The sequence below is a fragment of the Oncorhynchus mykiss genome, chromosome 11 (assembly GCF_057628025.1).
Source record: "Oncorhynchus mykiss isolate SJ-2025 chromosome 11, ASM5762802v1, whole genome shotgun sequence".
NCBI lineage: Eukaryota > Metazoa > Chordata > Actinopteri > Salmoniformes > Salmonidae > Oncorhynchus > Oncorhynchus mykiss.
In genome coordinates this window covers 80,937,501-80,953,105 of record NC_143032.1, presented here as the reverse complement: position 1 = coordinate 80,953,105, position 15,605 = coordinate 80,937,501, and the positions used below count along the sequence as shown (strand labels likewise).

The window sequence follows — 15,605 nt, the reverse complement described above, 5'->3', positions numbered from 1 at the left end:
TTTCCAAGTTAAATACAACCTAACACCAGCCTTTTCTAGGTTAAATACAACCTAACACCAGCCTTTTCCAAGTTAAATACAACCTAACACCAGCCTTTTCTAGGTTAAATACAACCTAACACCAGCCTTTTCCAGATTAAATACAACCTAACACCAGCCTTTTCCAAGTTAAATACAACCTAACACCAGCCTTTTCTAGGTTAAATACAACCTAACACCAGCCTTTTCTAGGTTAAATACAACCTAACACCAGCCTTTTCTAGGTTAAATACAACCTAACACCAGCCTTTTCCAGATTAAATACAACCTAACACCAGCCTTTTCTAGGTTAAATACAACCTAACACCAGCCTTTTCCAGGTTAAATACAACCTAACACCAGCCTTTTCCAGATTAAATACAACCTAACACCAGCCTTTTCCAAGTTAAATACAACCTAACACCAGCCTTTTCCAGGTTAAATACAACCTAACACCAGCCTTTTCTAGGTTAAATAAAACCTAACACCAGCCTTTTCCAGGTTAAATACAACCTAACACCAGCCTTTTCTAGGTTAAATAAAAACCAATACATCATGAGCTGACAGGTGTGATTTGGGATTTCTATTGGAGAGGCAGTTTGTTTACATCTTCACACTAAACCATCTTTGTTAATATAATTGTTCTCGACTTCCTCTATCGTCTTCGGTGTTTCTGTCTGACAACACAGAGCATCTGTATTCTCCTCTGACAAGTCCTTCCCTTGTTAACACATGTTCCATGGTACATGAATATACCTTGTGGTGTAGCGACTGCTGTCACCCAGAGACAAATCTCCTATTGACAGAATACTACACAGATATTGAAAAATGGTTTTCCTTCTCTTCTGAGGAGGAGGAGGAGGAGGAGGAGGAGGAGGAAAGATCGGACCGACGCGCAGCGTGGTAAGTGTTCATATTTTAATGAAATATACCGGGAACATTGAAAACAAAAGAACAAGAGAAGTAAATGAAAACCGAAACAGTTCTGCATGGTAAAACACAGACACAGAAAACAACTACCCACAAATCATAGTGGGAAAACAGGCTGCCTAAGTATGGTTCTCAATCAGAGACAATGATAAACAGCTGCCTCTGATTGGGAACCATACCAGGCCAAACACATAGAAATACAAAACATAGAACAAAAACATAGAATGCCCACCCCAACTCACGCCCTGACCAACCTAAAATAGAGGCATAAAAAAGGAACTAAGGTCAGGACGTGAGAAACATCCCATCTCTCTCTCTCTCTCTCTCTCTCTCTCTCTCTCTCTCATCCCATCTCTCTCGCTCTCTCTCATCCCATCTCTCTCTCTCTCTCTCTCTCTCTCTCTCTCATCCCATCTCTCTCTCTCTCTCTCATCCCATCTCTCAATTCAATTCAATTCAATTCAAGGGCTTTATTGGCATGGGAAACATGTGTTAACATTGCCAAAGCAAGTGAGGTAGACAACATACAAAGTGAAAATATAAAGTGAAAAACAACAAAAATTAACAGTAAACATTACACATACAGAGGTTTCAAAACAGTAAAGACATTACAAATGTCATATTATATATATATATATATATATACAGTATTTTAACAATGTACAAATGGTTAAAGGACACAAGATAAAATAAATAAGCATGAATATGGGTTGTATTTACAATGGTGTGTGTTCTTCACTGGTTGCCCTTTTCTCGTGGCAACAGGTCACAAATCTTGCTGCTGTGATGGCACACTGTGGAATTTCACCCAGTAGATATGGGAGTTTTTCAAATTTGGATTTGTTTTCGAATTCTTTGTGGATCTGTGTAATCTGAGGGAAATATGTCTCTCTAATATGGTCATACATTGGGCAGGAGGTTAGGAAGTGCAGCTCAGTTTCCACCTCATTTTGTGGGCAGTGAGCACATAGCCTGTCTTCTCTTGAGAGCCATGTCTGCCTACGGCGGCCTTTCTCAATAGCAAGGCTATGCTCACTGAGTCTGTACATAGTCAAAGCTTTCCTTAATTTTGGGTCAGTCACAGTGGTCAGGTATTCTGCCGCTGTGTACTCTCTGTTTAGGGCCAAATAGCATTCTAGTTTGCTCTGTTTTTTTGTTAATTCTTTCCAATGTGTCAAGTAATTATCTTTTTGTTTTCTCATGATTTGGTTGGGTCTAATTGTGCTGTTGTCCTGGGGATCTGTAGGGTGTGTTTGTGTTTGTGAACAGAGCCCCAGGACCAGCTTGCTTAGGGGACTCTTCTCCAGGTTCATCTCTCTGTAGGTGATGGCTTTGTTATGGAAGGTTTGTGAATCACTTCCTTTTAGGTGGTTGTAGAATTTAACGGCTCTTTTCTGGATTTTGATAATTAGTGGGTATCGGCCTAATTCTGCTCTGCATGCATTATTTGGTGTTCTACGTTGTACACGGAGGATATTTTTGCAGAATTCTGCGTGCAGAGTCTCAATTTGGTGTTTGTCCCATTTTGTGAAGTCTTGGTTGGTGAGCGGACCCCAGACCTCACAACCATAAAGGGCAATGGGCTCTATGACTGATTCAAGTATTTTTAGCCAAATCCTAATTGGTATGTTGAAATTTATGTTTCTTTTGATGGCATAGAATGCCCTTCTTGCCTTGTCTCTCAGATCGTTCACAGCTTTGTGGAAGTTACCTGTGGCGCTGATGTTTAGGCCAAGGTATGTATAGTTTTTTGTGTGCTCTAGGGCAAAAGTGTCTAGATTGAATTTGTATTTGTGGTCCTGGTGACTGGACCTTTTTTGGAACACCATTATTTTGGTCTTACTGAGATTTACTGTCAGGGCCCAGGTCTGACAGAATCTGTGCATAAGATCTAGGTGCTGCTGTAGGCCCTCCTTGGTTGGTGACAGAAGCACCAGATCATCAGCAAACAGCAGACATTTGACTTCGGATTCTAGCAGGGGGAGGCCGGGTGCTGCAGACTTTTCTAGTGCCCGCGCCAATTCGTTGATATATATGTTGAAGAGGGTGGGGCTTAAGCTGCATCCCTGTCTAACCCCACGACCCTGTGTGAAGAAATGTGTGTGTTTTTTGCCAATTTTAACCGCACACTTGTTGTTTGTGTACATGGATTTTATAATGTCGTATGTTTTACCCCCAACACCACTTTCCATCAGTTTGTATAGCAGACCCTCATGCCAGATTGAGTCGAAGGCTTTTTTGAAATCAACAAAGCATGAGAAGACTTTGCCTTTGTTTTGGTTTGTTTGGTTGTCAATTAGGGTGTGCAGGGTGAATACATGGTCTGTTGTACGGTAATTTGGTAAAAAGCCAATTTGACATTTGCTCAGTACATTGTTTTCATTGAGGAAATGTACGAGTCTGCTGTTAATAATAATGCAGAGGATTTTCCCAAGGTTACTGTTGACACATATTCCACGGTAGTTATTGGGGTCAAATTTGTCTCCACTTTTGTGGATTGGGGTGATCAGTCCTTGGTTCCAAATATTGGGGAAGATGCCAGAGCTAAGTATGATGTTAAAGAGTTTTAGTATAGCCAATTGGAATTTGTTGTCTGTATATTTGATATTTGAGTTTTCCGGGTCTCTATGTTTTTGGTTGGACAGGTTTCTCAATTTCTTTCTTAGATTTTTGCATTCTTCATCAAACCATTTGTCATTATTGTTAATTTTCTTCGGTTTTCTATTTGAGATTTTTAGATTTGATAGGGAAGCTGAGAGGTCAAATATACTGTTAAGATTTTCTACTGCCAAGTTTACACCTTCACTATTACAGCGGAACGTTTTACCCAGGAAATTGTCTAAAAGGGATTGAATTTGTTGTTGCCTAATTGTTTTTTGGTAGGTTTCCAAACTGCATTCCTTCCATCTACAGCATTTCTTAATGTTACTCAGTTCCTTTGGCTTTGATGCCTCATGATTGATTATTGCTCTGTTTAAGTAGACTGTGATTTTGCTGTGGTCTGATAGGGGTGTCAGTGGGCTGACTGTGAACGCTCTGAGAGACTCTGGGTTGAGGTCGGTGATAAAGTAGTCTACAGTACTACTGCCAAGAGATGAGCTATAGGTGTACCTACCATAGGAGTCCCCTCGAAGCCTACCGTTGACTATGTACATACCCAGCGTGCGACAGAGCTGCAGGAGTTGTGACCCGTTTTTGTTGGTTATGTTGTCATAGTTGTGCCTAAGGGGGCATATGTGGGAGGGAATGCTGTCACCTCCAGGCAGGTGTTTGTCCCCCTGTGTGCTTAGGGTGTCAGGTTCTTGTCTCTCTATCTCTCATCCCATCTCTCTCTCTCTCTCTCTCTCATCCCATCTCTCTCTCTCTCTCATCCCATCTCTCTCTCATCCCATCTCTCTCTCTCTCTCTCTCTCTCATCCCATCTCTCTCTCTCTCTCTCTCATCCCATCTCTCTCTCTCATCCCATCTCTCTCTCTCTCTCTCTCTCTCTCTATCTCTCCCTCCCCCTCTCTCTCTCTCTCTCTCATCCCATCTCTCTCTCTCATCCCATCTTTCTCTCTCTCTCTCTCATCCCATCTCTCTCTCTCTCTCTCTCTCTCTCTCTCATCCCATCTCTCTATCTCTCCCTCCCCCTCTCTCTCTCCCAACTCTCTCCCCCTCTCTCTCTCTTTCTCTCCCTTTCCCTCTCAATCCCTCTGGCCTAGGTGTGTAGTGATTACAAACATTCATTATATGTGTGTGTGTCTGTTCGCATGCTTGCGTGTGAAATAAAACTTACTCTTGCAGGCCCCGTGCCAGGGGTAGTGGCCGAGGGGACAGTGGGTGACACAGTGGTCTCCTAGCAACAGGGTCCTGACAGCCTTACACCACAGACACACACTGCCCACGCCCGTTTGTAGGTCCGCTGCACAGCGCAGGCAATCACTGTTGCATTCTGGGAACAGAGAGGGCAAAGGTCACACACAGCAGCTTACAAAAGGAGTCCCTCAACGTTCAAGGTTAGGGCCGCTCCTGTTTACATTGTATATTCATGATATTAGATTGATGATTAGTGTTAAAAACATGACACAGACTTCAGACCTGAGTCTAGCTAGGACTATACCACCTTACTCCAGCACAAATAGGGCTTGATCATACCTTCATACTCCTATCACCACTATCACCCCTATCACCCATATCAACCCTATCACCACTATCACCCATATCACCACTGTCACCACTATCACCCATATCACCACTATCACCACTATCACCACTATCACCCCTATCACCCATAGCACCAATATCACCCCGATCACCCATAGCACCACTATCACCCATATCACCACTGTCACCACCATCGCCACTATCACCCCTACCACCCATAGCACCACTATCACCCCGATCACCCATATCACCACTATCACCACTATCACCCCATCACCACTATCACCCCGATCACCCATATCACCACTATCGCCCCGATCACCCATATCACCACTATCACCCCTATCACCACTATCACCACTATCCCCCCTATCACCCATATCACCACTATCACCCTGATCACCCATATCACCACTAACATCACTATCACCCCTATCACCCATACCACCACTATTATCACTATCACCCCTATCACCCATAGCACCACTATCACCCCGATCACCCATATCACCACTATCACCACTGTCACCACTAACATCACTATCACCCCTATCACCTCTATCACCACTATCACCCATATCACCACCATCACCACTGTCACCACCATCACCACTGTCACCACTATCACCACCATCACCACTGTCACCATTATCACCTATGTCACCACTATCACGACTGTCACCAATATCACCCCTATAAACACTATCACCACTGTCACCCCTATCACCACTGTCACCACTGTCACCCCTATAAACACTATCACCACTATCACCACCATCACCACTGTCACCACTGTCACCACTGTCAACACTATCAACACCATCACCACTGTCACCACCATCACCACTATCACCACTGTCACCACTATCACCACTGTCACCACTATCACCACTGTCACCACTGTCACCACTGTCACCAATATCACCCCTATAAACACTATCACCACTGTCACCCCTATCACCACCATCACCACTGTCACCACTGTCACCCCTATTAACACTATCACCACTGTCACCACTGTCACCACTGTTACCAATATCACCCCTATAAACACTATCACCACTGTCACCCCTATCACCACCATCACCACTGTCACCACTGTCACCCCTATTAACACTATCACCACTGTCACCACTGTCACCCCTATCACCCATATCATCACTATCACCACAATCACACTGTCACCACTATCATCCATATCACCACTATCACCACTATCACCACTATCACCACTGTCACCACTGTCACCACTATCACCTCTATCATGGTCACCCAAAGACATAGATGATAAAGAATACCTCTTTATCTAATGATGTGACAGGATAGCTGGCTGGCTGACTGGCTAGCTGGCTGACTGGCGGGCTGGCTGACTGGCTAGCTGACTGGCTAGCTGGCTGGCTGGCTGGCTGGCTAACTGGCTGGCTGACTTGGTGTCTGGGGAAAAATAAGCTTTGAGCTAGTCTGAGATGCGTATATTTCTTATCAGAGAGGGATAGAAAGAGAGAGAGAGAGAGAGAGAGAGAGAGAGAGAGAGAGGGAGGGAGAGGGAGAGGGAGAGGGAGAGGGAGAGGGAGAGGGAGAGGTAGAGGGAGAGAGAGAGGGAGAGGGAGAGAGAGGGAGAGAGAGAGAGAGGGAGCGAGAGACAGAGAGAGGGAGAGAGAGACAGAGAGAGAGAGAGGGAGAGGGAGAGGGAGAGGGAAGATAGTGCCATGGGTGGCTGGCAGTGTTAGACACCTTGAGCCAGTCTGAGATGCTATGTCTCAATGAGTAAAGGAGATTGTTCCAGCCTGGTGAGAGTCAGATAAAGGAGAGGGAGGAAGACAGGGATCAGGGTTGGAGGTATTAGACTAGAGGATAGGAGAACTGATAACCATAATGTAAGTTTTCTGTCTTTATTTTGGCTCAGCAGAGAGATGGGAGAGGAAACAGAGGACTTAAAATTGGTCACACCCACATCAATCTATACAGACACCTTAAAGGTGTAAATGTGTGTGTTGATTAGCACAGGAAGGCCACAGATGGTGCATGTTGTATTCACACACACACACACACACACACACACACACACACACACATACACACACACACACACACACACACACATACACACATACACACACACACACACACACACACACACACACACACACACACACACACACAGTAGCTCTCCGTCTCTGCTGCACCTACCCAGGTGAGCCCTCCTCTCAGTGTGGCCTGGAGCCAACATCAACACACTGAAGACAAAACTCCTCCTACTTTTTCATATCCACAAATCAACCCTCCCCATGTCACATTAAATCATAACAACCCTCCCCATGTCACATTAAATCATATCAACCCTCCCCATGTCACATTAAATCATATCAACCCTCCCCATGTCACATTAAATCATATCAACCCTCCCCATGTCACATGAAATCATATCAACCCTCCCCATGTCACATGAAATCATATCAACCCTCCCCATGTCACATTAAATCATAACAACCCTCCCCATGTCACATTAAATCATATCAACCCTCCCCATGTCACATTAAATAATATCAACCCTCCCCATGTCACATTAAATCATATCAACCCTCCCCATGTCACATTAAATCATATCAACCCTCCCCATGTCACATTAAATCATATCAACCCTCCCCATGTCACATTAAATCATATCAACCCTCCCCATGTCACATGAAATCATATCAACCCTCCCCATGTCACATGAAATCAAATCAACCCTCCCCATGTCACATTAAATCATATCAACCCTCCCCATGTCACATTAAATCATAACAACCCTCCCCATGTCACATTAAATCATATCAACCCTCCTCATGTCACATTAAATCATATCAACCCTCCCCATGTCACATTAAATCATAACAACCCTCCCCATGTCACATTAAATCATATCAACCCTCCCCATGTCACATTAAATCATATCAACCCTCCCCATGTCACATTAAATCAAATCAACCCTCCCCATGTCACATTAAATCATATCAACCCTCCCCATGTCACATTAAATCATAACAACCCTCCCCATGTCACATTAAATCATATCAACCCTCCCCATGTCACATTAAATCATATCAACCCTCCCCATGTCACATTAAATCATATCAACCCTCCCCATGTCACATTAAATCATATCAACCCTCCCTATGTCACATTAAATCATAACAACCCTCCCCATGTCACATTAAATCATATCAACCCTCCCCATGTCACATTAAATCATATCAATCCTCCCCATGTCACATTAAATCATATCAACCCTCCCCATGTCACATGAAATCAAATCAACCCTCCCCATGTCACATGAAATCAAGTCAACCCTCCCCATGTCACATTAAATCATATCAACCCTCCCCATGTCACATTAAATCATAACAACCCTCCCCATGTCACATTAAATCATATCAACCCTCCCCATGTCACATTAAATCATATCAACCCTCCCCATGTCACATTAAATCATATCAACCCTCCCCATGTCACATTAAATCATATCAACCCTCCCCATGTCACATTAAATCATATCAACTCTCTCCATGTCACATTAAATCATATCAACCCTCCCCATGTCACATTAAATCAAATCAACCCTCCCCATGTCACATTAAATCATATCAACCTTCCAAATGTCACATTAAACCATATCAACCCTCCCCATGTCACATTAAATCATATCAACCCTCCCCATGTCACATTAAATCATAACAACCCTCCCCATGTCACATTAAATCATATCAACCCTCCCCATGTCACATTAAATCATATCAACCCTCCCCATGTCACATTAAATCATATCAACCCTCCCCATGTCACATGAAATCAAATCAAACCTCCCCATGTCACATGAAATCATATCAACCCTCCCCATGTCACATGAAATCAAATCAACCCTCCCCATGTCATATTAACCACTTCTTCCCACTGGGGCAGAACACTAGTTACTAAGATTTATGAGAGGTTAATATTGCAGCCACTCCAACTCCAAATCTCTTTAAGAACTTTCTCACCACTAAAACAAATAGCCTTGGTGCTGTATTCTAAGAGTGGTGCTTCAGAGATAGATAGATAGATAGATAGATAGATAGATAGATAGATAGATAGATAGATAGATAGATAGATAGATAGATAGATAGAGAGAGATAGAGAGAGAGAGAGAGAGAGAGAGAGAGAGAGAGAGAGAGAGAGAGAGAGAGAGAGAGAGAGAGAGAGAGAGAGAGAGAAAGAGAGAGAGAGAGAGAGAGAGAGAGAGAGAGAGAGAGAGAGAGAAAGAGAGAGAAAGAGAGAGAAAGAGAGAGAGAGATTCAATCGAATTGATCAAAACAGGAGAATTCTTTATATGGTTAAAAATCAACAAGGAGACTATCTTGACAGATAAAAACATCTTCCTCTGTGCCACATACATTCCCCCCTCAGAGTCACCCTACTTCAATGAAGAGAGTTTCTCAATTTCCTCCACATACATTCCCCCCTCAGAGTCACCCTACTTCAATGAAGAGAGTTTCTCCATTTCCTCCACATACATTCCCCCCTCAGAGTCACCCTACTTCAATGAAGAGAGTTTCTCCATTCTAGAGGGGGAAATTAGTCACTTTCAGGCCCAAGGCAATGTACTGGTCTGTGGAGACCTGAATGCTAGAACAGCAGAAGAACAAGACACTATTAACAGTCATGGAGATAAACACCTACCAGGAAGCAACAACCTTTCCCTCCCCACATACCCCCACAGAAACAACTATGACAAAGTGAAAAACAAAAACGGAGTACAGCTCGTGAAGCTCTGTCGAACACTGGGTCTGTACATAGTCACTGGTAGGCTGAGAGGGGACTCTTTTGGTAGGTACACCTACAGCTCATCCCTTGGCAGAAGCACTGTAGACTACTTCCTCACCGACCTCAACCCAGAGCCTCTCAGAGCCTTCACAGTCAGCCCACTAACACCTCTCTCAGAGCCTTCACAGTCAGCCCACTAACACCTCTCTCAGAGCCTTCACAGTCAGCCCACTAACACCTCTCTCAGAGCCTTCACAGTCAGCCCACTAACACCTCTCTCAGAGCCTTCACAGTCAGCCCACTAACACCTCTCTCAGAGCCTTCACAGTCAGCCCACTAACACCTCTCTCAGAGCCTTCACAGTCAGCCCACTAACACCTCTCTCAGAGCCTTCACAGTCAGCCCACTACCACCTCTCTCAGAGCCTTCACAGTCAGCCCACTAACACCTCTCTCAGAGCCTTCACAGTCAGCCCACTAACACCTCTCTCAGAGCCTTCACAGTCAGCCCACTAACACCTTTCTCAGAGCCTTCACAGTCAGCCCACTAACATCTCTCTCAGAGCCTTCACAGTCAGCCCACTACCATCTCTCTCAGACCACAGTAAAATCACAGTGTATCTGAGAAGAGCAGAACCCAACCATGAAGCATCACGGCCCAATAAATTACATGGTACAAAACAGGCCTATAGATGGAGTGCAAACAGTACAGACATCTACCAAAAAGCAATTAGTAGCCAAAAGATACAATCTCTCTTGGACAACTTTTTAGGCTTAACATTCTCCTGCAGCAATGAAGGTGTAAATTTGGCTGTTTGGAACATAAACTTTATATTTGACAAATTAGCCCCCTTGGCTAATCTAAAGAAGCATTAGAGCAAACCAGAAATAAGAGATAATGAAAAATGGTTTGATAATGATTGCGAAAATCTAAGAAAGTCATTGAGAAATATATCTAATCAAAAACACAGAGAACCAGACAACAAAAATATACGTCTTCAACACTGGGAAACACTGAAGCAATACAAACACACCCTAAGAACAAAAAAGGAACAGCACATTGGAAATCAGCTGGATGGAATTGAGGAATCCATAGAATCAAACCACTTCTGGGAGAATTTGAATAAATTAAACAAACCTCATCATGAGGAATTGGCTATCCAAAATGGGGATGTGTGGAGAAATCACTTTGCAAACCTCTACAGCAATATAACAAAGAGCCCAGAACAAAAAGATATACAAGAAACATGACAAATCCTTGAATCAGCAGTCAAAGACTATCAGAATCATGTAGATACCCCAATTACAGAAGAATACTTATTGGAATGACTATGCACTCTCCAACCCAAAAAAGGCCTGTTGTGCTGATGGTATTTTAAATGAAATGATCAAATAGACAGACCACAAATTCAAATTGGCTATACTCAAACTCTTCAACATTATCCTCACTGCAGGTATTTCCCCCGATATTTGGAACCAGGGATTGATCACACCAATCTATAAAAATAGAGACAAATTTGACCCAAATAATTACAGCAACTTGGGGAAAATTCTCAGCAGTATTATAAATAGCAGACTACGTCATTTCCTTGACGAACACAACGTCCTGAGCAGAATCCAGATTGGATTCCTAAAACATTATCGTACAACAGACCACATGTACACCCCCCACACTCTAATTGATAAACAAGTCAACCAAAACAAAGGCAAAATCTACTCGTGTTTTGTAGATTTCAAGAAAGCATTTGATTAAATTTGGCACGAAGGTCTTTTTTATAAACTAATAGAAAGTGGTATTGGAGGGAAAACCAATGTAAATCAATGTACACTAAAAACAAATGTGCGGTTAAAATTGGCAACAAGCAAACATATTTCTTCTCTCAGGGAGGGGGAGTGAAACAGGGCTGCCCAACAAGTCCAACACTATTTAACATCTACATTAATGATTTGGCAAAAACATTAGAAGAATCGGCAGCACCTGGTATCACCCTACACAACACTGAAATCAAGTGTCTTCTGTACACAGATGACCTGGTGCAGCTGGTCATCTGTGCAGCACCTAGATCGTCTTCACAGGTTCTGTCAGACCTGGGCTCTGACCATTAACCACAGATTCTGTCAGACCTGGGCTCTGACCGTTAACCACAGGTTCTGTCAGACCTGGGCTCTGACCGTTAACCACAGGTTCTGTCAGACCTGGGCTCTGACCGTTAACCACAGATTCTGTCAGACCTGGGCTCTGACCGTTAACCACAGGTTCTGTCAGACCTGGGCTCTGACCGTTAACCACAGGTTCTGTCAGACCTGGGCTCTGACCATTAACCACAGGTTCTGTCAGACCTGGGCTCTGACCGTTAACCACAGGTTCTGTCAGACCTGGGCTCTGACCGTTAATCACAGGTTCTGTCAGACCTGGGCTCTGACCGTTAACCACAGGTTCTGTCAGACCTGGGCTCTGACCGTTAACCACAGGTTCTGTCAGACCTGGGCCCGTTAACCACAGGTTCTGTCAGACCTGGGCTCTGACCGTTAACCACAGGTTCTGTCAGACCTGGGCTCTGACCGTTAACCACAGGTTCTGTCAGACCTGGGCTCTGACCGTTAACCACAGGTTCTGTCAGACCTGGACTCTGACCGTTAACCACAGGTTCTGTCAGACCTGGGCTCTGACCGTTAACCACAGGTTCTGTCAGACCTGGGCTCTGACCGTTAACCACAGGTTCTGTCAGACCTGGGCTCTGACCGTTAACCACAGGTTCTGTCAGACCTGGGCTCTGACCGTTAACCACAGGTTCTGTCAGACCTGGGCTCTGACCGTTAACCACAGGTTCTGTCAGACCTGGACTCTGACCGTTAACCACAGGTTCTGTCAGACCTGGGCTCTGACCGTTAACCACAGGTTCTGTCAGACCTGGGCTCTGACCGTTAACCACAGGTTCTGTCAGACCTGGGCCCGTTAACCACAGATTCTGTCAGACCTGGGCTCTGACCATTAACCACAGGTTCTGTCAGACCTGGGCTCTGACCGTTAACCACAGGTTCTGTCAGACCTGGGCTCTGACCGTTAATCACAGGTTCTGTCAGACCTGGGCTCTGACCGTTAACCACAGGTTCTGTCAGACCTGGGCTCTGACCGTTAACCACAGGTTCTGTCAGACCCGGGCTCTGACCGTTAACCACAGGTTCTGTCAGACCTGGGCTCTGACCGTTAACCACAGGTTCTGTCAGACCTGGGCTCTGACCGTTAACCACAGGTTCTGTCAGACCTGGACTCTGACCGTTAACCACAGGTTCTGTCAGACCTGGGCCCGTTAACCACAGGTTCTGTCAGACCTGGGCCCGTTAACCACAGGTTCTGTCAGACCTGGACTCTGACCGTTAACCACAGGTTCTGTCAGACCTGGACTCTGACCGTTAACCACAGGTTCTGTCAGACCTGGGCTCTGACCGTTAACCACAGGTTCTGTCAGACCTGGACTCTGACCGTTAACCACAGGTTCTGTCAGACCTGGACTCTGACCGTTAACCACAGGTTCTGTCAGACCTGGACTCTGACCGTTAACCACAGGTTCTGTCAGACCTGGGCTCTGACCGTTAACCACAGGTTCTGTCAGACCTGGGCTCTGACCGTTAACCACAGGTTCTGTCAGACCTGGGCTCTGACCGTTAACCACAGGTTCTGTCAGACCTGGGCCCGTTAACCACAGGTTCTGTCAGACCTGGGCTCTGACCGTTAACCACAGGTTCTGTCAGACCTGGACTCTGACCGTTAACCTAAAAAAAATATATATAATGATATTCCAAAAAAGGTCTGGAAATAAGGATGACAAATATAAATTCTATTTGGACACAGTTCTATTAGAACACACCAAAAACTACACATATCTAGGACTAAATATCATTAACACAGGTAGCTTTCACATGGATGTGAATGAGCTGAGAGACAAAGCAAGAAGAGCATTCTATGCCCTTAAAAGAAACATTAAAATAGAAATTCCAATTAGAATCTGGCTCAAAATGTTTCAATCAGTTATAGAACCAATTGCTCTATATGGCAGTGAGGTATGGGATCCAATCTCTAATAATGAATTCACCAAATGGGACAAACATCCAATCGAAATACTGCATGCAGAGTTTTGCAAGACTGTATTGCAAGTGCAAAGAAAAACTCCAAAATAGAGCATAATTGGGCCAATACCCCCTTCTCATTCGAACAGAAAAAAGAGCCATCAAATTTTACAACCATCTAAAAACAAGTGACCCCAAAACATTCCATCACACAGCTCTACAATGTCAAGAGATGAAAAGAGAGAGTCCCCTCAGCCAGCTGGTTCTGAGGCTCAGTTCACCAACTCAAACCAACCCCATAGAGCCTCAGGACAGCACTCAGCTAGCTGGTTCTGTGGCTCAGTTCACCAACCCAAACCAACCCCATAGAGCCTCAGGACAGCACTCAGAAAATCTGGCCCAAGCAAATCATCACAAAACAAAAATAAAAATATATCACCTATTGGAAAGACACCACAAAAAATCTAAATAAACTTCAATGCTATTTGTCTCTAAACAGACAGTACATGGTGGCAGACTATCTGACCACTGTGACTGATAGAAAACTGAGGAAAACATTGACTAGGTACAGACTCAGTGAGCACAGTCTGGCTATAGAGACCGGTCGTCACAGACAAACCTGGCTGTGACAGGCTGTGCTCACTCTGCTCCAGAGAGAGGGAGAGAGGGAGAGAGAGAGGGAGGGAGAGGGAGAGAGAGAGAGAGAGAGAGAGAGAGAAAGAGAGAGAAGAGAGAAAGAGACCAAAAAAGGTTGATTTGCCAGGACCACAAATACAAATTCCATCTAGACACCGTTGCCCTAGAGCACACAAAAAACTATACATACCTCGACCTAAACATCAGTGCCACAGGTAACTTCCACAAAGCTGTGAACGATCTGAGAGACAAGAAGTGTCTTCTATGCCATCAAATGAAACATAAAATTCAACATACCAACTAGAATCTGGCAAAAAATACTTGAATCAGTTATAGAACCCATTGCCCTTTATGGTTGTGAGGTCTGGGGTCTGCTCATCAACCAAGAGTTGACAAAATGGGAGAAATACCAAAATAAGACTGAATGCGACAAAATGAGACTCTGAATGGAGAATTCTGCAAAAAAATATCCTCCGTGTACAACGTAAAACACCAAATAAATCATGCAGAGCAGAATTAGGCCGATACCCACTAATGATCAAAATCCAGAAAAGCACTGTTCAATTCTACAACCACCTAAAAGGAAGCGATTCCCAAACCTCCCATAAATAACAAAGTCATCGCCTACAGAGAGATGAACCTGGATAAGAGTCCCCTAAGCAAGCTGGTCCTGGGGCTCTGTTCACAAACACAAACACACCCTACAGAGCCCCAGGACAGCAGCACAATTAGACCCAACCAAATCATGAGAAAACAAAAGGATCAATACTTCACACATTGAATTAACAAAACAAAGAAAGAATTAACAAAACAAAAGAGCAAACTAGAATGCTATTTGGCCCTAAACAGAGAGTACACAGCGGCAGAATACCTGACCACTGTGACTGACCCAAAATTAAGGAAAGCTTTGACTATGTACAGACTCAGTGAGCATAGCCTTGCTATTGAGAAAGGCCGCCGCAGGCAGACCTGACTCTGAAGAGAAGACAGGCTATGTGCACACTGCCCACAAAATGAGGTGGAAAC

The 15,605-nt window shown here is 44.3% G+C and overlaps 1 protein-coding gene across 5 annotated transcripts in view; it reads right to left on the bottom strand.

The window, feature by feature from the left end:
• Positions 1-15,605, bottom strand: part of LOC110535129 (extracellular matrix organizing protein FRAS1) — a 349,490-nt gene that overhangs the window by 107,092 nt on the left and 226,793 nt on the right. For all 5 annotated transcript variants that reach the window (XR_016484722.1, XM_090191232.1, XM_090191233.1 and 2 more), the window contains one exon: positions 4,727-4,882. Coding sequence is in view for 3 of the 5 variants with exons in the window: in XM_090191232.1 (XP_090047358.1) it covers positions 4,727-4,882 (156 nt within the window). In the remaining 2 variants the exon portion in view is untranslated. The remainder of the gene's footprint in view (positions 1-4,726; positions 4,883-15,605) is intronic.